The sequence below is a fragment of the Balaenoptera acutorostrata genome, chromosome 3 (assembly GCF_949987535.1).
Source record: "Balaenoptera acutorostrata chromosome 3, mBalAcu1.1, whole genome shotgun sequence".
Lineage (NCBI taxonomy): Eukaryota > Metazoa > Chordata > Mammalia > Artiodactyla > Balaenopteridae > Balaenoptera > Balaenoptera acutorostrata.
In genome coordinates this window covers 94,002,207-94,025,061 of record NC_080066.1, presented here as the reverse complement: position 1 = coordinate 94,025,061, position 22,855 = coordinate 94,002,207, and the positions used below count along the sequence as shown (strand labels likewise).

General features: G+C 49.4%; 1 protein-coding gene across 1 annotated transcript; it reads right to left on the bottom strand.

Moving 5' to 3' along the window:
• Positions 1–1,106: 1,106 nt before the first annotated feature.
• On the bottom strand, positions 1,107–18,552 carry EPB42 (erythrocyte membrane protein band 4.2). Its single transcript, XM_007173584.2, has 13 exons — positions 18,543–18,552; positions 17,048–17,233; positions 15,855–16,085; positions 12,888–13,006; positions 11,858–11,962; positions 10,793–10,970; positions 10,080–10,218; positions 9,681–9,784; positions 8,631–8,873; positions 7,286–7,585; positions 4,355–4,509; positions 3,102–3,235; positions 1,107–1,269 (listed from the first exon to the last, which is right to left on the bottom strand). Exons 1-13 carry the CDS (start codon positions 18,550–18,552, stop codon positions 1,107–1,109), a joined length of 2,067 nt encoding a protein of 688 aa, XP_007173646.1.
• Between the last annotated feature and the right edge of the window lie 4,303 nt (positions 18,553–22,855).

Here is a 22,855-nt window from a genome sequence, read left to right as displayed (position 1 = left end):
ATCAGCAACAGTAGCTGTCCTTTTTTTTAATTCCCACCACCCCTTCTTTGTTATCTTCACTAGTTTGTTGTATTTTTTAGATTCCACATATAAGTGATATCATACAGTATTTATAGTTCTCTGACTTATTTCACTTAGCATAGTACCCTCCAAGTCCAGCAGCCATTCTTTTGAGAGACTAGTGTGTACTTGGGGTCGAAATTCCTTGAGTCAAGAGTTTTTTATTTTATTTTTTTAAGAGTTTTAATTTACTTTTATAAAGTGCCATTCTGTACTTTTAAAAAGTGTTACAAGGAAAAGGAACTAAAAAAGAGTATCAAAGCAACAAAATGTAAGCAAACAAAAAAACTTGTAACTTTGTACAAAAGGAGTCCAGTTCTTTTATCTTTCTTTATAGGTCCTATTTTCTTTTTTTTTTTTAATAGGTCCTATTTTCTTTATACTTAATAATTGTGTATTTCTCTACTGGATCAAATTTATGTTATTAACATCAAACTTAATTGTGGGATATTTAATATTTAATAATATTTAATAAGGACTTATCTGTAGCTGAATCTAGAAGATCATTCTGTGCTCAGGTCTCATGCTGTGTGTTTTATAACTTTCTTCAGTCATCTTTGGATCTTTAAGGATAATGGTCAGGGATGGCACTGGTCAGTGTAATCTTAGGATTACCTAAAAATCATATTTTTAGCTAATATTGTCCCATTTCATCAGAAATACAAGAATGATTTGTTAGGTTCTTTTCCTTTATAAATTAATGTATGTATTAGTGAACAGTAAATGGTTATGAAGAACCCTGGACTCAAAAAATCTGAATTTACTTATCTGAGTACCTTTACAAAGGCTCCTTTTTATTCCTCAAGCCCAGTAGTTTGCGTTCTAAGACAACTAGTCTTCATGGGTGCCTTGAGCTGGGGTGACAGAAATGAATGAATGTCTTTTCTGTTGATTTCTGGGAGTCTGGTTTTGTTCTGGGTCACTCTTCTGCTCAACCTGAACAGAGATCCACTCGTCTGATAAGCAGAGTTTCTCTTCCCAGCACGTTCAGTGTTAGATTGTAGATTCAAGGGGTGGTTGGGGAGAGTGATGCTGGAGCTGGAAGTTTAAGCCGGAGTTCCAGGGGCTACCACAGTGACACTTCTGAAGTTGGTTAGGTTCTGGAACATGTCGCAGTCCATTTCCACAGTGAGCCTCTGGAGCCCCACCCGCATTGGTGTGAACTCGAGTTGGGTGCGCAAGGTGTTTCTGGACTGCACCGAACTTAATCTGAAATAAAGGAAAAGGCAGCTGCTAGTTCTGTCCCAGGGTCACTGCTTTGCTGGTCCCAGTGACTCTGATCCTTACCTGCTTAAAGAGGTGGACTCTGAAGAAATAAACATCCAAGTACCTTGCTGTTGAAACAGAGGAGGTTTGAAGGGGATGGAAGGCAGGAGCCTCCTATGGTGAGCAGTTGTATGTTTGAGAAGAGAAACCTCCTATTCTAAGGGCTTCCAAGCTGCATCTGTTGTTTCTTTTATCACCTGTGACTTCAGTCTGGTCCCGTTCTTAGTAATAGTATGTTGGGGAAGGCTGTTTTGGAACTCTCGTTGCTAACTGCAGTGGGTCCAGTGGGCATATTGAGATGAGAGTATGTCAACAGGTGGTGTTTTGGAGCCCTATCAGCAACCTTCTGGTCTGCCTGTGGACCTTCTTATGTTGACTGAGGGAATGGTGCAGATTTTTTTGAGGAGCTTTGCCCCACAGTTGAGCTGGGAGAACACACAAGTCTCGTTAAATGTTGGTAGTCCCTCCTCTCAACTTACGGGCAAGACTGATCCACTGAGTTTCTTGAGGCTGAGGCAGTGGCTCAACAACCAGACAACCTGTCAGGGACCTCAGGGGTGGTAGGAGTAGGCATTGTGAACTCTAAACTGTATGTATGTATTCAGCAGAGGATGCCGTGGACATCATGAGAGAAGGAGCAATAATGAACAAAGATATAACATCTAAAACCAACAAGGCACTAATCTAGACTATACAGGGTTTGTGTATATACACACACACACATGCACACACACAAATCAAGGACAAAAGGCAGGAACACCAAAAGAAAGGTGGGCAAAGTTAAAAAACTACAGAGGAGGAAATGGAAAAGGCTAATAAACATATGAAGAGTTGTAAATTAAAACAATAATGAGATATTACCTTATCCTGTTAGACTGGAAAAAAAGAGAAAGCTGGGTATTGCCAAGAGTGGAGGAATGGCAGGAAGATAGAAACTGTCAAGTACTGCTGGAGGGAGTTGTAGACTCTTGGAGTCATTATGCAAGCCAATCTGATAGCACGTGGTCAAACCAGGTCATATCCTATGTCTCAGCAACTCCATTCCTGCGCGTATTTCCTCCCACCTCCCACAAATTTTCAAGCGAGTATGTAAGGGGACGTATATTTGTTGTGTCCGAGAGTTGGAGTTGCTGTGGAGTGGTGTGGTAGGAAGTGGGGGGTGTACACGATGGAGTAATATGCAGCAGAAGCAATGGACTTGACGTGTGGATGAATCGTGAAGACATAGTTGAGTGAAAAGTAAGAAAAAGAATTAGACGTAACACCATTTACGTAAGTTAAAAAAACAGTACTCATGAAGCAGCAGTACTCATTTTTTACATACTAAAAAAAGGATATGAAGAGTGGTAGTGGGAATGAGGGTAGGGAATAGGAGTAAAAGAGAATGCGTAAATAAACAAAATTCTGTATTGTGGTGTCACTAGTAGGATGCAGCTCTCTGGCTTCACTGAGAGGCAGCCTACCCTCCCTGTGGCGTTCCCTCCCCCCCAGCCCTAACCCCCTCGCCTGCATCCACCAGCAATACCCAGGCTCTCCCTGTGTGACCAGGGCCGCGGCCAGCGTCAGGTGCCCGAGAGGCACAGAGCCTCCTCCGTCACTCCTGTACCCACATTGGTGGCCCCAGGATGAGAGAGGCCCTAATCCTTTAGTTCAACTCTGGCAGGTATTTGCTCTGTCTCCATAGACAAAGCAAAAAGACAGTCATCGATCTTGGGTTCCTGCCTTTCTGACCAGTTGAGATGTTTTTGTGGGTTGAGAAGCTTGCAGTCTCTTACCTGTAGCTCTTCTCTCTGTGAATGAGTCCCCTTCCGAAGATGGAGATCACACAGCCCTTCATGGGAGCATCTAAGGAGTTATGGACGCTGACTGAGGCCGTGAGGGGCTGATGCCGCTCCGCTGTCTCTGGCATCTGTGGGAGATGCAGTCACTCCTTCCCCTCCTGGCCACCCTCCCTGAAGCCTCCTCAGTTACTCTCCTAGCTCTGCCATCCTCACCCAAACTCCACAGCTGACTCCTCCACCCCTCTACCTGCTCTTCCTGCATTTACTCTCACCCTTGACCCATCACTGACAACCTCTGATGGTGCCTTTCCCTCACTTAGAAACCTTGGAGGGTTTCCCATTGTCCTCAGAATCCAGCTTTGGTTGGCATTCAGAACCCTTCCTGATCTGCCCCCAATCTACCCGCAGGCTCATTTGTTCCTCCCCTGACTGCAAGACACCCCAGTCTCTTTGGGCACTTTCGCAGCCTCAAAGCACCCCTCAGGCTCCCCTCCTTTGGGCCTCTTTACACAGCCTTCTGTCTGCAACGGCCTTCCCCCACCTCTGCACTGAAAGCTTACGCATTTCTCAAGGCCCAACACAAATGCCACATCCTCCATGAAGTCTTCCCCAAACCCACCAGCTGGAATTAATCCCCTTTACTTCACTTGTCCCAGAGCAATTTTGTACTTTTCCTAAAGCTCTGACATAAAAGACCGCACGTTGTGTCTCCCTTGCCCAACTGTGATAACCTCCTCCAGGGCAGAGACCAGGTCACATTCGTTTTGGTCTGGGTAGACATGTGGAAAGAGGACTGGACCAAGAGCCCTAAGCCTCTAAAATGTCCTGTTTTAGTGATTGTGGGCATGATGCTCTCTGGGACTGTTTCCTCCTCTGAACAATGGGAACAATTCCACCTCCCGGGGCTTTTGTATTATAAGAAGTAAAAGAGGTGAAAATACATTGGCACATGTACAAAGTGCTAAATAAACATAGGCTGTTATTATCTCTGTAAGTATGGAGGCAGCAACTGGGAAGACCCCAATTTTAGAAAACTTTACTTAATCTGAACTAAAGTTGGAAGATTTAAACCTTAATAGCATGTATAAGAAACCATCTCTTTCGAGAGAAGGAGCTCTCAACCCAGTGTTTCCTGGTAGTTCTTCAGCACGGTCACCTGCTCTGAAGCTTGAGGGGCTCGGTGCCTTCTGAAACGGGGACCTGAGTAGCGGCAAACGCCAGTGATATGGGGAAGGACTGGTGCCTACCTCGATGGCAAGGTGTGGTCTGCAAATGGCGATGTCTTGCTGAGCAAAGCAGGTAGGGCTGCAGTGTGTTGCCATAGCGGTGAGTCTGAGGAAACTATTCTCTGGCGGGTTTTGTTTAAAATTGGAGAAGGACAGGAAGGTGGAGATTTTCTCAGCTGAAACATATGACAGGTGGAGTCAATGCCCAGGGGTGAGTGCATGCGCCCTGGAAACAAGCAGTAGTTTCACACACAACGCAAAGGAGTCGGGACCTCACAAGCCAGAAAGATGCCTCATTCCTCTCAGCAATTTCAGAATTGAACTCAGTCAAGAACCCACCCATGACCACCATCACCGCCGCCACTAACACTCTTGATGGACCACCTCCACAGGGCTGGGGAAAGGGCCCCTGTGAACTAGAACAAGTGAAGCTCTTGGAGCCTGTTTCCTTGTCTAATAATATCGCCTACCTGGCGGGACGGCTTGTGGTTCACGAGACAGTCATTAAGTGCTGGTCTCAGACCTGCCACCCAGCCGTGGCTGAATATATGTATGCTTAGTCCCCTCCCCTTCTCTGCTTCTGCTCTTTCCCTTTTGCAGAGAAAATGAAGCCATCCTTCGTCCTTGAGGAAACCTCTCGAGCTCATGTTCTCATTCCCAACCTACAGACATAGACATCTACCCCTGCTGTTAAGCCCCCCCAGCCCCCCGGAGGGTCAGGCATCCCCCCTGCCCAAGTCCAGTCCTTTGCTTTTTAAATCAGTGCCCCACCCTGACCCCACCACTGCTTAGCTGTGTAACTTTGGGTAAATTATTTAACCCTCTGTGTCTCGGTCTCCTCATCTGTAAAGTGGGATAACAATGGTGCCTGCCTCATAAGGTCGTTATGAGGATAAATGAGATGATGCATATAGAACACTTAACACCATGTTTGCCAAAAATAAGTGCTCGATAAATGTGAGCTATAATTATTCTAGTTGCCTGTCATTTCCCCAAGGGTTGCACCATCAATTATAACCCATCTCTCCTGAGGTTTCCATCTCTTTCTCTCTGCTGATTCTTCCTCAGCCTGTAAGCGGATTCTGCTGTTTCTCATCTTAAAAGAAAACAAAGAATACCCTCCTCCCCAGTGTCCCTGGCTGACTACCAGCCGGTCTCCCTTCTTTTTCCATCCATTCTTCCAGGAAGGACCGCACACCTTGTCTCACTTCCTCAACTCTCAATCTGTTTAAGCCCCAGGAACCTGGTCTTTGCCATTGCTTCTCTGTCAGACCACTCTGTCAGTGGATGCTTTTCAGCCCTGACCTCTCATGGCCTCTCTGCTGACCTTGCTTCGTGCCCCCATCCTCTCTTTCACTTCTCAGTCTCTCACTCTGCTCTTTCCCTGACTGCCCCCTGCACCCCAACATGCTGGTGCTGCCTGGGTTTCCTCCTCACCCTCTCGTCTTCTCACAGTCCTCTCCCACTCCCCTCACCCCCATCCAGGCCTTTATCTTACATACCAGGTTTAGGTTTCCAGCTGCCTACTGGCCGTCACAGCTTGGATGTCTTACGGGCTTTCAAATCCAACATGCCACAAACAGAACTTAACATCTTTCTCCCCAAACCTGCTCTTCCCCATTTGCCCTATTCTAGAGGCTCACCCAAACTGGAAGCACCCTCTCCCCACATACACGAGTTCAATCTAGCCCACCTCTTCAATATGACTTCATTTGAAAAGTGCTGCTAGTTTAGTTTGGCCTTCATTTCTTGGCTTGATTATTACAAAACCTTCCAACCTCTAATCCAGTGGTTGTCGACATTGGATGTACATTAGAATCATATGGGAAGCTTTATAAAACAATCCCAGTGCCAGGCCACACCCCAAATCAACTATAACAGACTCTGACGGTGAGGCCCAAGCATCAGTATTTTTAAAATTCCCCAGGGGATTCAACGTGCAGCCAAGGTTGAGAACCAGGACTCTAATACGACCCCTTCCATTCCATTCTGCCCAAAGTTCTTTTTTTAAAATGAATTTCTGATCACATTGACTCCCCTGGTTAAAACCTGCCACCAGCTCCCCACTGCCCAGAGAACAAAACCCAAACTCCTCAGCAGGATCTACAGGCCCTTTCATGATCTGGCCTTGTCCAGCTCTCACACCACTCCCCCACTCCATCCCTCCCTCCCTTGGGAAGGGAACAGGGTGGAGGGAGTGGAGGCAGGGGGACCGGTCAGGAGGCTGCTGCAATCATGTAGACAAGCACTATTCCACTGATTCTCTTTGCCTACACATCGGAATCACCCAAGGACTTTAAATTTTTTTTGATGTTTGGGCCAAACCATAGAGTTTCTGACTTAATTGGTCTGGGGTGCAGGCTGAGCATCAAACTTCCCCCAGGTGGTTCTGATAGGCAGCAAAGTTGGAGAACAACTGCTGTAGTCCAGGGAATTTCAACCCTAGAATAACCCAGGGAGCTCTGAATAAATACCAGTGCCTGGATCCCATCCCAAATCAATTAAATAAGAATCTGAAGGAGGAGGAAGAACCTGAGCATATGTCCCTTCTTCCTGGAATGCCCATGACCCACTTTTCTGTCTGACACTGTCCTACTCAACCTTCAAGACCGAGGGCAGCCCGATTTACCCGGGGGCAGCCTGCTCCAGCCTGGGTAAGACGCTAACCCGCCATTGTGCTCTGTTTACCTTATCAAACACTTCTTACACTGCTTCTTACACTGTCTGTTTGCTTATATAACTGCAATCAGAATTGTGGGGTTTTTCCCCTGTGTGAAGCTCAATAAATATGTGTTGAATGAGAAAGAGAGAGAGAGAAAAAGAGAGAGAGGGCACACCAGGGGCTAGATGCTGTCTCTTCAGATCTGCAGGGGGTGCTATAAGGCTGCTGCCTGCCCAGGGTGGGAGCTGGGTGTGTGGAGTGTCTGGGGAGGGGGGGCCGTAGAGAGTTACCTGAGTTGGCACTGAGTGTAAGGACAAGCTTCTTCGTCCAGAGCTTGGCAGCAAGGACACCATTGTAGTACACTGCCTGCAGCCCAACGGCCAGCTGCACTTCTTTGTCATGGTCACTAGGGTTTAACAAGTTCACAGAGAACCGGGCATCCCCTCCCAGGGCTAGGGAGCTGGGTGCTTCCAAGAAGAAATGTAGAGGATCATCAGTCTCGAGACTGGGAGGATGGATGCCATCGTCTTTCCCATGTTTCATTCTGTTTTCCTGGACCTTCTCCAGCACCTCTTTTTCTTGAAGAGATCCTGAAGAATGGAATAAACAAAGCAGGCCTCTTACCCAGCAGGTGTAGACCCTTCTAATAGCAGCCCAGGATTAAGGTTCATTTCCCCTGCTGCTGCTCAAATGTCAAAGCCACAAGGGCTTTGCAAACCTCCAGGTCCGTATTTAGCTAAAAAAAGATCTGTGTTAGACCCACCACAGATACAGTGTATCTCTTCCAAGCCACTCACAGATCAAGTTCTTCAAGTGCTGTGAATTTGCCCCTTGAACGGTGAAAGAGCTAGTTTTTGTACAAGTTGCAGGGACTTGAATCTTCCTAAGTGAAGAAGTTTGGACTTATTCCAAGGGCAATGGAGGCCATGGAATATTCTGGAACAGGAATATTCTGTAACATAATTATATTTGTGTGTTGGGAAGCTCATTCCGGAAACTGTAAGTTGAAAATGGAATAATGATGGGGAGACTGGAGGCGGGGGTCTAGTTAGGAGGCTGCTGCAATACTTTAGACGAGAGATGATGAGGCCCTGGATGACCTACAGGCAATGGGGAAGGAGATGAGGAGATGGGTGTGAGAGTACAGTGGGGTGGTGATGGGGGAGACTCAAGGACAGTGCAAGCCTTCTTGTTTGGATAAATGGGTGGACAGTGCAGTGGTGGGCTCCAAATCAGGTTGGAGGGGTGTTGAAGGAGAGCAGAAGAGAGAGAACATCTCTTGGCAGCTGGACTTGCTATTAACTGTGCTGTTGTATAGCAGTGGTTCTTAACTGGGGGCAGTTGTGCCCCCAGGGGACATCTGGAAATGTTGGGAGACGTTTCTGGTTGTCACAACTGGTGGCAGTGGTTGAGGAGGGGCTGGCATCCAGTGGATAGAGGCCAGGAATGCTGCTGAATGTCCTATGGTGCACAGCCCTCCACAAGGAAGTTAGCCAGTCCAAAGTGTGAATGATGTCAAACAGGGCTGAGAAATCCTGTTTCAGATGGTGGGGAAAGGCCCTCTCTTTGGCCTGCGTGTGCCTGGCGCACGCTCTGCCTCCTGTTGCTGTTGCGGGGCCCCCCTCTGCCCAGTACCTTCAGGATACTTGTAGTTCTGCGTGATGTCCTCACGGCGGTCACAATCCACACCCTTGGTGCTGATGCTGTTGCCAACATACTTAGTGTTGGAGTCGGTCAGCTCCAGTGTCCCATCCTCATGGCACTTCCAGACCACACACGAGGCATTTATCGAGGCAAAAATGTCTGATACTGCAGGGGTCAGCCCCAGCGTCCCCTCCTTGACCGCTTTGACTGGGACCAGATCACAGACCTCCAGGACTGGGGGAGAGAAAAGTCGATGAGCGAGAGGAACCACGCCCAGACCTCAGCTTGGGTCAGAGCTGCACGACAGCAGTCCCCATCCTATGCCCTGTTGTCCCTCCCCTGGGATCAAGGTCAGAGGTGGGCACTATGTCCCTCCCCTGGGATCAAGGTCAGAGGTGGGCACTAGGCAGGGTTTCTGAGAGGGTACTGCTGAGGTGAAACTCACTATTTACTGACAACACTCTTTGGTCATGGCCTATGGCAGAAGCCCTCTCAGAAACTGGATGGGTAATAACCTCAGAGGTACAGAGTACACGGGAGTTCCTAAGCCAGCTTGACTACAGACATGATAGGAATAGGTTGCCTTTGCTGAGCACTTCCTATGTGCCAGGCTCTGTGACAGTTCTGTTCCTGGGAAAGGAAGAGCCATCCTTTGATAACTCCTGAAGATTCCTTTTCTGAGCTTGAGCCTATCCTGATATCCTCTTCATCCACATCCAGAACCCCAGAAGTCCCACTCTACAAGCTGTCTTAAGACCCTCTGCCCTTCCATGAGACTCAGCTCCCTCACCTGTTGCTCTGAGGGGGGCTAGTCTCCCTGAGACCTTGGGGCCAAGATGGCTAACGTCTTTGTTCCCTTGAGCCTGCGGGCATCAGGTCAGCATTCTGCTGGTCACTATCATTCCTGGCGCTTCTCCTGTTTTAGGGGATGCAGACCCCCTTTGGACCACCTGCTGCCCCTGTTTCCTCTCCGAAGGACTCCTTGTCCTCATGCAGCTCTGTGCAGCCCAGGGCAGTCCTGGGCCCATGCCCAGGCTTTACCTCCACCTCCATTAGGAGCACTTGGGTACAGAATCTGCCATCCGTCATAACCCTGGGGCAGAGCAGGCCGGGCCATCCAGCACTCCGTGGAAGTCTGGAAGATCCTGAAGGTAGCAAAGGAAACAATTCAAGTGGGGAAAAAAAGAGTCCCGAAGCGGTCCTAGAAATGACAGAGCTGTTACTAGAGGGATAGGCGGATGCTGCATAAAAGTGGTTGCATCACTCCTGGGAAGAGGCGTGCACTCCACAACTCACCCTGACCATCAGCATCCTGCCTTCAAGAGTCTTGAAGGCCTACTCTCAGCAGGGCCACTTGGGGGTGGGGGGTTCCCATGGGTGACACCCCGCGGGCTTGGAGCCCTTCCAGGTCTGGGACCTCATCCCCTTCGGGCTTCTCACCAGATTCTGCCTCTGTGGCCTTCTCCATTCTGCAGCCCCTCCTCATTGTAGTACTCATCTACCAGCAGGCCCCCGCCAGTGCCCTGGGCTGAGGTGAACGTGGTAACGACGCGGGCAGGGATCCCCAGGCCTCGCAGCACTGCACAGAAGGGGGCAGGGGGTCAGGGCACCAGAGAGGCCTGGGATGTGGGGGGCAGGGTATACGGCTAGCGTTTTCAGGGTCTCCTCTGGACACCGGACACTTTCACTATCTTAAATGCCAGGCGACATTGTGGAAAGAGAAGGGACACAGGCACCGGAAAGTTAGAATTGACACCAGCCAGATCCAGGCCATATGAAGGCCCAGAAATGAGGAACAAACCAGTTACACAGCAGGCAGAGTCCACAGCGGAGGGAGGCTTACGGGATACACAACAGGGCTTGCTTTCCTGGGGCAGGGGCGGGGGAAGCTCCGGGGAGAAGTGAGTTTGGGAGCAGAGCTCGCCAGATGGGCCCAACTTTGCCGAAGGGGCGAAAGGAGCTGCAGCTGGTTGGGAGGCGCTGGGGATAAGTGGCTGGTTTCTTGGCCGGACGGCGCACCAGGAGCAGTTATGAGTGTGATGGAGGCGGGGAAGCGCTGCGGGGTGGAGGAGCGGCAACCCAAGAAGCAGGGCAGACGCTCTGCGCAGTCGCCAACGGGACGTTTGGGCGCGGCAGGCAAGCCTGCTCTGTACCTGTGCAAGCAACAGCGGCCAACACCCAGGCCTGACCGTCGTACACGGGCCTCCCCCGGCCCTTGACCCACTGCCGCAGGATGGGCGCGCTGCCCCGGCGCTTGTTCAGCAAGGCCCTTTCCTCGGTGGTCTGGATCTGCGGGGTGGGCAGGACACTCTTCTCCTTGAGAACGTGCAGCTGTTTGGGGAGATGTGGGTGGGCAAGGAGGGCTCATCACAGTTCTCCAAGCGCGGGGAACAGACCAGCTGCAGGGCAATCACCTGGAACTTGTTAAACCTGCGTGTCCCTGGGCAGTGAAGGCACTGAGTCTTAACCACTGGACCGCCAGGGAATTCCTGGGAATCCTCCTTTTTAACAAGTCCTCCGGAAGCAGGGGTTCATGGGCCGTAGTGAAAAACAAAACTCAGGACACGAGAGCGGCAGGAGGGCTGCCCCTCGGGGGAGCGCCTTCGCTGCTCCTTGGCCTGCCTGGCGCCCATTCCTTGTAAGTGTTTGCACCTGGGGCCTCGCGGCCCACGCATCCCAAGCTTCCTCCTCCTCGCAGGCTGGCCCTGTCCCTCACCAGCCCTTCAGAGGGGTGGACGGAGCCACATGAGGAAACGCGGAAGACGTTATTCCCGTGAGAGAACTTTTAAGGACAACAGGAAAGCACCAAGCTACCTTCATGGGAATAATTTAGAAATGAGAACAAATTCCTTGGACCACCTTAGCAGCAAAGACTGGGTAAGATGGACCTGACCCCCTTCCTCCCAGGGACCTAAGCCCCCAGGTTGGGCTGGGGGTGGGGAGGAAGGGAGGGGGGAGCACTCCAAGGAAATCCAGGCCAGCTTTAGTCCTTGCTGGCTTGTGTCCTGAGGGATGACACCTCCCTGTGCTTTTCTCTCCCCTGTGGATGCTACTGTCCTCCCCTCCTCGCTCAGAACCTTCTTCAAGGACTGTCCCCCACACCCTGGGAGGAGGGGACCATTTGTGATTTGAAGATTGCCAGGGCCGTAGAGGTGAGGCAGCTCTGTCAGAGGGCTGCCCTCTCATCGCCTCCCCCTCCCGACCCTGTCCTCACTCACCAATGCACCCAAGACACGGGCCACATGCACGGGGTTGCCCCACTTCTCCACCCGCTTGTCCACGTTCAGTAAGTCCAGGCTGAGGTCGATGACATCCTCCTCGAACTATAAGGACCACACAGGGCCATGATGGCGGGTGTGCAGGTCAGGCATTCCTCCCACAAGTCAACCCCGTCCCCTCATCCTTCTCCAGACTCAGGCGCCACTCCTTCCTGCCTTGCTCCCTCGGGAGTTCTGGCTTTTCCCTCTGTCCCCAGGGCTGCCTGGTCCCTGTGCCCAGCACTCCAGCCCTTTGCCTCTTCTGCTGTCTGACTCCTGATAGTGTGAGCTCTTGAGCGCCAGGGCTGTGTCGAGTCCTCTCATTTCTATCATTTTCCCTGTCATTTGCTCCCACTGCCCCTGACAGGGCAGTCCTGTGTTGGGGCAGGTTAGACGGCAGCTCCTGCTCTTGAGGAGCCCGGGGTTAGGAGGGAGGGGGACATGTGGCCGCTTAGGCTACAGATCTCAGCAACGCGGCCAGAGCTCTAGGAGAGATGCCAACCCAGGGAGCACACTGGAGAGAGTCACTCTGCCTCTGGGGGCTGGGGGAGGCTTTCAGAGGGCCTTAAAAGATGGGTAGGAGTTTCCCAGGGGATAAGGGAGGGAAGGTATTCCTGGCAGAGGGAACATTCAGCCTGCACATTCAAGGGATGGCCAGGGGCTGGAGCATGGGGTGGCTCTTGGGGAAAGGAAAGCAGTGGCCTGGCTGTGAAGAGCCTTGTGTGTCAAGCCAGGGGATTTGTTTTTTGTCCTGTAGATGGTGGGGATTTAACAGAGGTTTGATTTGCGTCGTCTTTAGGAAGATAACTCTGGAAGCTGTGGAGGATGGTCTAGTGTGGCTCTGAGGGAAGAGAGGTACCACGGGGCTGAAACTGCATAAAGAAATGGCCTCATGACCAGGGGATTTTGGACCTGCCCACTCTGTTTGACCTGAGTACTGAAGGTTATGGGACACTCACTGTCCCCCAGGCTTCCCCGGGGGCCCCCGTACCTGGCCAAAGTCCCAGGGCTCAGCCTGGATGCAGTCAGCCGTGCCCAGGAAGATGAGGCCATTCTGGTTCAGCAAGTACTCCCTGCGTTGAGCTTCATTCGCCAGGAACACAGCATCCTCTGGAGAGAAGCAGGCAGGGATGAGGCTCTGTGGGATACTGGGCTTGCCCTCCACCTCCAGGCCTCTGCCCTCCATGCTCAGGTGGGATTCAGCTGCAGGCCTTCTCTTCAGCTCCAGGCCTGATGGGGACTGAGGAGGAACCCCCTCTTTTCACCCCACACTGGGATCCAGACTCCTCTCTGGTGAGAGTGGGGAAGGGGGGTCAGAGTCCCTGGATCAGCCACGGTGGCCTTCATGGTCAGCCAGCCAACAGGAACAAGCCAACCTTAAAAGGCCTACTGGTTCCCAAAGATACTTGCAGCCAGAGTGCTACTGAACCAAGAGAATTTGGCAACAGCCCAGGGAGCTTCCCAGGGGGCCTGTTATGTCTCTCTCACAAGTTCAAACGAAAAAAAAAAGTGATTCAGAAAAACCAATCAAACGTGTTGACAGGCATGAGCCGAAGGGAAGATGAGCAGGGTCAGGGGCAGCGGTGGGCCTGTGTGGAGCGGTAGCCGGAGCATTAGTTTCCACCCAGGGTGTCCGAGTGCGTCTGGGACTCCTATGGTCTCTCCCCGCTGCCTCTCCTGCTGTCTCCATCCAAGGGTTGGGCTGGGGATCATGAGGAGGGTGGGGGCTTTATGGAGGCCATCACCCACTCTAGGAAGCTGGGAGCAGCAGAGGGACCTGCTCTGCTTGCCAAGTGTCTCCCTCTGCCTGGTGCTAGGGGTGAAGTGGGGGGTGGGAGACTAGTTCCTGGGGACTAGAAAGAGAAGAGGATTTCCAAACCATCCCCCAGGCATCCAACTGGGATGAGGGTACTCAAAGTAAAAGAAGGATGGCGTATTAGAAATCAGGAATCCCTGAAAAACCTGGGACAGCAGATCACAGAACCATGGGCCCAAGGAGCCCTGGGGCCCTGCCCCTCCATCCTTAGTACTGTCTGTGAAGTCAGCTGGACATCACTTCTTTGGAAGTCACTTTAAACCGAGGTGTTTGGCCCCAGGCCCTGCAGGCTCTGGGAAGTACATTTTCAGAGCATAAGTAGCAGCCCCTCCTCTTCTCTGCTTGGGTGGAGCCCCTCCCCCCTTTATAAAGTCCCTGCTTATGAATAGGACTTTCATTACAGGATGTAAAATTTCCTTTTGAATCCAGGAGAGCCCCATCTCCAAGTATGCTAAGATGAGACTGAGTCCCAGGTAATCTCTGAAAATCTCTTACCTCCCAGGTGAGCAGTGCCAACAACTCACTCCTGGCCAGACAGACACTGCCCCCCTCCACGCCCCCCTCACCCCCATAGAGAGGCCTTCCCTACACAGGTCCCTACAAGCCAGGCATGGAGGCAGGAATCCTGGCACTGAGTCAAGACTGTGAGCTCCCTCTGAACCAAGCACTGTCCCAGAACTGTCTTTGCTGTGTCTTTGCTCTGGCCATCAGGGTCTAGCTCTGGCTGTGGGCTCAGAGTCAGCGAGGCGGGTACACTAAAGCCTCAGTTTTGGAGGGAAATGGCTTGAGGGTCTTTCAGTGTATGGAGAGCCATGGGGCCTCCCCCAGCTGAAGGGGCCCTGAATCCACACTCACCCACATGGGGCAAGGGCACCTCAATGGACACTAGTTCCCATCCATTGTTCAACCTGCCAAACCCCTTGGAGCAGAAGCAAAGGGCCTGAGCTGAGGAGAGACAGGGCCACCTGAAAGAGGGGGTACTGCAGAACCCCAGCCTGGGCAAAAGAAGTGGAGATAGGGAGCTGACTGTGATTCAGGTACCATATAGAAAGGGTATCAGGTACTGGGGTCCAGGGGCTGCAGGAACCTGGTAAGATTTCTTCTACTTCCCCTTGTTCCCAGCCCTGCCTCGTAATGAGGCCGTGAAAGGAAAAGGCTTGTCTGGCGTAGCAGGGACAGGCAAGCAGGAGGAAACTTTTCCCGTCCCCCCAACAACCGTTCAGGGAACACAAAGGTTTAAGGTGGGGGGTGGCAGATTCTAAAGGGAAGACAGATTCAGTCTTCAGAATGGGCAGGAAGAGGAAATGTTCTCTTAGCTCCCGTTTGGAGCACGTCAGCCATGTCTGATGTCTTTTCTAGATGAAACAGTCCCAACAGCTAGAGCTGAGCTTTGCCAGAGGTGGCCACTGGAGGCCACCTGACCCCAGGAAGTCCACCCAGAGGCTGCTGAGCTAGGGAGGCTGGCTGTTTGATTTGTTGCTCCAGGCAGATATTTGGATAGGTCAGTGTGGAGAGAGCCCAGCAGTCTGTAGTAAGGACAGAACTAACAAGTGGAGAGAAGCAGAGAGCGCAGAAAGGAAGATTTACTGTGAAGTTGAAGCTGAAGCTTTGGGCCCCCCACCAGTACAGACCCCTATAAGCCCAGGGAGGAGCCTTAGCAATTCAAAATTCTGTGTTTTTTCTGAAAGAGGGTCCCCCAAGTTATATAAACTTCAGGTCCCACAAAACCTGGATTCACCCTGGAGACAGACTTTGGGAGCCCAGGGAGGGAACAGAGAAGCCTCTCCCTCAGGTCGCCTCTTTTCCTGAAGCGCTTTCCAGCTCTTGGCCCCTGTCCTGTTATAATAGAGGGTAGTTCTCCTAGGGTCATCTCAGTGAGTCTCAGCTCCTGTGACCAAATAGCCTGAGCCAGCACCAGACAAGCCTCTGCTCTCAGTGGGAAGCCCTGGGCTGCTTCTTCCAAGGTGACCCCAAGAGAGGACCCTGGGCCTGAGAGGCCATTCATCCAGGGAGCAGGCACCACGGGAGCTGAGTGCTGGTGCTGCCCTAGAGGGAGCTGGGCCCTGAGGCCTGGAGCGGTCTCACCCCAGCTCCGGGGCCTTGAGTCCTTTGCAGCCCAGGCTGGCCAAGGTCCAAACTCACCTCGACCCCAGGGGTTAAAGAGCAGCGTGAACTGGCCCAGGCATTGCTTCCTGCCCGAAACCTGCAGCAGGAGTGAGTAGTGGCCAATGACAGCGTCTGCGGGTGTGGTCACAGAGATAGTCCAGGACTGGTCATCTCTCTCCTCCACCATTGCACTCCACCACTTCCGGTCCCCCAGACTGGAAATTGAGAACGTGGCTTGGGTCCGGTTGGCCTTGGAAGGCTGCTCTCCTGCAGTCACACAGAGATGAACTGGTCATTTGGACCCCTTTGCCACAACTCAGAGTAACAAAGTGAAGTATCACAAAGATGGAGCAAGTGAAAATTAGATTAGGAGGAGAATGAAAGCAGCCCATCCAGGAATGGGAGGCAGTAAAGGGTGATGGGAGAGCACAGGTCCTCAGTGCTCATGGACTTGTATCTAGAAAACAGTTCATAGTGTATAACATGGGTGTAGTAATAACACCTCTCTCATAGGGCCGATGTGAGTTTTTTTTTTTTAATACATTTATTTATTTTATTTATTTATTTTTGGCTGCGTTGGGTCTTTGTTGCAGTGCGCGGGCTTCTCATTGAGGTGGCTTCTCTTGTTGCAAAACGTGGGCTCTAAGCGCACAGGCTTCAGTAGTTGTGGCACATGGGCTCAGTAGTTGTGGCTCGCAGGCTCAGTAATTGTGGCCCGCAGGCTGTAGAGTGCAGGCTCAGTAGTTGTGGCACACGGGCTTAGTTGCTCCGCGGCATGTGGGATCTTCCTGGACCAGGGCTCAAACCCCGTGTCCCCTGCATTGGCAGGAAGATTCTTAACCACTGCACCACCAGGGAAGCCCCCGATGTGAGGTTTTAATGAGATATTGCATGTAAAGCCCTTGGCTCAATATCTGACATGTAGTACAGATTCAGCAAGTAGTAGCAATTAAATCTTATATTTAGCCTAGGTTAAATCCCATTCAGACTTTTCTACAAAACTGATATTATATATGCAACAAAGGAACCCCTTAGTGATAATGCAGCTGAGCAACTTCTGAATCATAATAAATGCTACTTATTATGGATATTATCTCATTCTCACAGGCCCTGCCGGTGGGCAGGACTCCTGGAGGCCCAGGTGCAGTGTGAGCCATGTGCCCCTTGGTGGGCAAGAGAAAGAAACCCCCAGTCCTGCTGCCAAAGAGGTCGAGGCCTGCTCCACTCACCAGTTTGTGCAATGAGGACTACCTTCTTCAGGGTTTGCAAAAATGTGCGGATTGGAGCCCAGAAGTTCAGGCTGATGGTGAAGGGCTGCCCCCTCCTCACAATGAGGCGCTGGGAGCTGATGTCATTGGTGTGGTGCTCTGCATTGTTTCTTGCTGCCTGGAAGTCGCAGCTCTTGATCCCCAGGCCTATTGTGAAAAGAAAGAAATATGACTAGCCCAAGACTAGGCAAATATGACAACGTCAGTAAATGCAGAGACGCTGGAGCCAGAGACCAGGGTTTAAATCTTTGGCTCAACTCACTTACTAGCTGTGCCATCTCAGGCAAGTAACTTAACTACTCTGAGCCTCAGTTTCCTCTTCCTTAGAACAATCATCCCTCCTTGCAGCGTTGTGGAAAGCAAATGAGGTAGTGTATATAATATGCTTGGCACCATGTCAGACACATAGTAAGTCCCATTAAGTAGGACTGTTACTATTATTAATAAGAGCGAAGCTTGTTCTCATTGTCAACCCCCCTTTCTGGTCCCAATCCAGAAGCAATGAATAAAATCCAGAATTTTGCTCACCCCTACTCATTTTTTTTCTAAGAACAGAATCAGACAATTTTTAGAGCTGGTTTTGAAATCACTGAGCCCAATTGTTTTGTTTTATAGGTGGGAAGAGTGAGGCCCAGAGAGTAGAAGCAACTCACTCGAGATTGCACGTGGCTCTTTCACCTAAAGGCTCATTAAACCCGTGGTACCATGCAGACCAGAAAAACGCTACAAGGAGGGGGCCTGTGAGTATCATGACATCCTCTCAGGCAGTTCTCACTTTACATCGAGAACTTGTAAATGTAAATGTGCTAACAGAGGCCCCTGAGATTTCTGCATTCTCTGCTGCTGCCTGTTTCCTTGCTTGGTGTCTGTCTCTGCCCCTTTTAGTTGGATTCCCTGGCTCCTACCTTCCTTCTCTCCCATTTAGCTTTGATGTACCACAACCCAGTGAGAAGAGCCATGTTAGGATGATCCTGGGATAAAGAATATAAATCCGTTTAACCACCATCACCATCTTACCGCCGTCATCATGATGATGACCAATTTACCACCAACAAGCTACTCTATTGCCACTCCATAGCCACGCTCCCAGTACCATCGCCACCACAGCACCCACCACCACTTCCCACCATAACCCACCTCCGTCATCTCCACTGCTGCCAGCACTGACTACTACCCTCCCCACCAGAGCCACACAACCATTACCTCCAGTACCACCAGTACCCACTACCAGCCCCCACACCTCAGCCCCTCCACCAGCAGCAGCGCCCATTTACTATCCCCCCACCATAGCCCTACCGCCACCACCTCCACCACCATCAGCACCCACTACCACCTCGCCGTCACGGTCACATCATCATCCCCTCCACCACCATCCTGCTTCTTTTAATGAAAACATGTAATGATGGAGGAGCTACTGAGAGCCCAGTAAGCCCTGTGGAGAGCAGGCTTGGCTCACCTTGTCCCATGGCTGCAGGCTGCTCTTATCCACTTGGCTATAGGAAACGCCTGTCTTGAACTGTTGCTCTGAGCTTCCTCTCTGAATCTGTCTTCCAGACAGAAAATGATGAAGGCACTTTTGTTGGCTTAAGAATCTGTAAATAGTGGAGTTTCCTTCTGCTCCACCTGTGTGCTTCCGCACATGTTTGTCTCTCCTGCTCCTTCCCCTCTGGTATCTCTTGGACCAGCTGCTAGGAGTTCCCCTTTCTCGTTTTATCTCTTGTGCCAGGAGGCCCAGACAGGGGTATGTCTGGCAGGCTGGAGGGGGGTGTGGAGAGGGGGAAGATCTGACAGTTGGAGAAGCCCAGGTAAACTTCTAAGCCTCTTGCTTCAGTGGCCTCAAGAGACCCTCAGAGATGTTACCTGGATGACATTGAAAGACTCTGGAAGGAGGCCCATATCCAGCTCCAAATTCAGGCCCTAAACATATCATGAGCTGCAAGTTGTTAGATGTTCATGGGCCATTTTGATAGTATAAAGAGAGAACATGTGTGTCTGGGATTCATCTGTGTGAAAGAGATTAGCGGGTAGAATTTGTTGGTGAAAAATAAATGTCCTAAAAGCAGAAGCAAGAGCTCTGCCTCTTCCAAGCCTGATGGGTTTGGGACACTCTACCAGAAGGTTTGGAACTCTGTTGGGACTTAGGGCTTTTGTCTTTCCTATTTCTACTTGTTTAGTCAACAAGGACACGACACAGGGGAGGATCTCCTATTTGGCCCTCTTTGGTCTCCTGAGTTTTATCTGGGCTTCTGAGACTGTGTCACCAGAAGCTCTCTCAGGCACAGCTGGACTGGCCTGCATATATATGGCATACCTATAGAAGGATATGAAAGAAACTACTGCCTGTGGGGAGGGGAGCTAGGGAATGGGGTTAGAATGTGATTTTTCTGCTGTTTACTATTTTGTTTTGTTTTGAAACATCTTTATTGGAGTATAATTGCTTTACAATGGTGTATTAGTTTCTGCTGTATAACAAAGTGAATCAGCTATACATATACATATATCCCCATATCTCCTCCCTCTTGCGTCTCCCTCCCACCCTCCCTATCCCACCCCTCTAGGTGGTCACAAAGCACCGAGCTGATCTCCCTGTGCTATGCGGCTGCTTCCCACTAGCTATCTATTTTACCCTTGGTAGTATATATTAGTCCATACCACTCTCTCATTTCGTCCCAGCTTACCCTTCCCCCTTCCCGGTGTCCTCAAGTCCATTCTCTACATCTGTGTCTTTATTCCTGTCCTGCCCCTAGGTTCATCAGAACCTTTTTTTTTTTTAGATTCCATATATATGTGTTTGCATACGGTATTTGTTTTTCTCTTTCTGACTTACTTCACTCTGTATGACAGACTCTAGGTCCATCCACCTCACTACAAATAACTCAATTTCATTTCTTTTTATGGCTGAGTAATATTCCATTGTATATATGTGCCACATCTTCTTTATCCATTCATCTGTCGATGGGCACCTTGGTTGCTTCCATGTCCTGGCTATTGTAAATAGAGCTGCAATGAACACTGTGATATATGTCTCTTTTTGAATTATGGTTTTCTCAGGGTATATGCCCAGTAGTGGGATTGCTGGGTCGTATGGTAGTTCTATTTTCAGTTTTTTAAGGAACCTCCATGCTATTCTCCATAGTGGCTGTATCAATTTACATTCCCACCAACAGTGCAAGAAGGTTCCCTTTTCTCCACACCCTCTCCAGCATTTCTTGTTTGTAGATTTTTTGATGATGGCCATTCGGACTGGTGTGAGGTGATACCTCATTGTAGTTTTGATTTGCATTTCTCTAATGATTAGTGATGTTAAGCATCCTTTCATGTGTTTGTTGGCAATCTGCATATTTTCTTTGGAGAAATGTCTATTTAGGTATTCTGCCCATTTTTGGATTGGGTTGTTTGTTTTTTTGATATTGAGCTGCATGAGCTGTCCAAGCTATACTGTTAAATGAAATAAGCAAGGTATAGAACAGTGTGAACAGTATACTACCTTTGTATAAAGGTGTGTGTGTGTGAGAATATATAAAAATTTGCTTGTGTTTACATAGAATGTTTCTGGAAAGTTACTGCTTCTATATAGGAAAACTCAGTGCCTGGGAGTAAGGCTTTTTTCTTTATGTCCTTTAGTGTCTTTGTACCACAGGAATATATTATGTGTTAATATTAAAAAAACAAAAAAAACCCCCAAAACTTGTAGGGGTAAGAAAAGGCTGACCAGAAGACTGTTTTCACCACTGTGAGCCCCCTACCTGGGAGGGCAATGGGGGAGTTGTGGGTTGGCTCCCCTTTTGGGGTTCCACTTCTGGCACTAGCAAAGAGAATCTTCTCTTTCCTGATACAATTCCCATAGAGCTTCACAAATATCCACTCTCTGGCAGTATTTCCATTGGGCCACTTTTAGAGAAGCCTGTGCTGAGACAGATACTACTGTGTTTTGGGGGAGCTGGGGAAAGGCGAGTGGGAGATGTGAGGAGGATGTAGGGAGGGGTGACCAGAAAGGTCTGTCCTGCTTCCTCTTGCACCCACACCTTTCAACGCCCCAGCCTCTGACAGAACAACAAACTTTCAGCTGGTGTGCACCCAAGAAGGATTCATTTATTCATGTGTGACACAAATATTTATTGAGCACTGTTGTGATTCTGGAACTGTATTAGGCACTGACTGGTAATATAGTAATAAATTAGCTGGGTGTGTACTTGCCACCAAGGAGCTTATATTCCAGCAGGGGCAAACAGACAGTATTAAGTGCTTACACCATTAATTATTTACTTGCTGTTGTGACAAGTGCTATAAAAGATATAAGTTCTGAGTTCTAGGACCTAGACGTGGAGGTCAAGGAAAACTTCCCTGAGAAAGTGATATTTAAGCTGAGAAACTGGAAGGGGAAACAGTGAGCTAGGCAATGGTACAAGGGATGGGGTGGGAGGAGAGAGAACAGCCTGTGCAAAGGCCCTAAGGCAGTAAGCAATTGAAGGAATGCCATGGGACTGGAGCACAGATTATAATGGGGAGAAGTAAGGGAAGGGCTCCTCTTACAGAGTTGAGTTAAGGATTTTTAATTTTATCCTTAGATCACTGGGGAGCTATTGAATGGTATTTTAAGCAACGGTGTCACACAAGCAGATTTGCATTTTAAAAATACCACACTGGCTAAAATAGGGATAATAAGTTATTTAAAGGGGGCAAAAGTGGAAGAGAGAGGACCAATAAGGAACAACTGTAATGGTTCAAGTGAGAGATGACAGTGGCCTGGTCAGAGGAGTGCTGGTGAAGATAGAGGTGGACAGATTTTTTTTTTTTTAATATTTTTTCACTTATTTGGCTGCTCCAGGTCTTAGTTGCGCCACGTGGGATCTTTAGTTACTGGCACGCGGGCTTTTAGTGTGGCATGCGGGATCTAGTTCCCTGATCAGGGATCAAACCCGGGCTCCCTGCGTTGGGAGCACAGAGTCTTAACCACTGGACCACCAGGGAAGTCCCAGAGGTGGACAGATTTGACGGAAATGTAGGAGGTTAAATTGGCAAGACATGCTAATGGCCAGGATATGGAGGGCAAAGAAGAAAAGATATTCAACGTGATTCCCAGGTTCAAATAAATTAATCATGCTGGTACATTGCTTTACAAAGCACTTTCACATACATTATCTCATATCATCTGACCTCAATCTTGTAAACGCAGTAAGGGATCAATATTCCAATTTTATTGGTGAGAAAATAGGTTCAGGGAGTAAACATGTTTATTTTAATGAATGAATTAATGAATAAATTGATTACCATACTGCCTTGTTCCAGAAAGAATTTAAGATGACTAACAATGAAACATGATGTGTCAGAAGAGCATATATTAAAATAATGCAAAAGATGAAAGATGAATAGAGATGGAGACAAAACAGAGCAAAGATGAGGCTAAAAATTCACATCAAACCTACCTGTACACATGCTGTCCACACACTAGAAATACATCTCTAAGCTTCCCAGGATTTGAGCCTTTCCCAAGATCTCACAGTGTATGATAAAGACTGGACTCCACTAGGGTTTTCCAGCTCAGATCCCATACATTTGAGTTCATATTAGTCTGTAATCCAAACCACCACTGAGAAGGTCTCCGTATTCAATCTTTAAAAAAAAAAAAAAAAACTCAAGGATTTCAGCTTCTAAATATAGCAGAATACCTTGATACCATTGCCCCTGTTGAAAATTACTAGAAATCTGACTAAAATATCTCAAATTCCTGTCTGAAGGAATCAAAAGCAGCAGAGATTTGAGGGATCT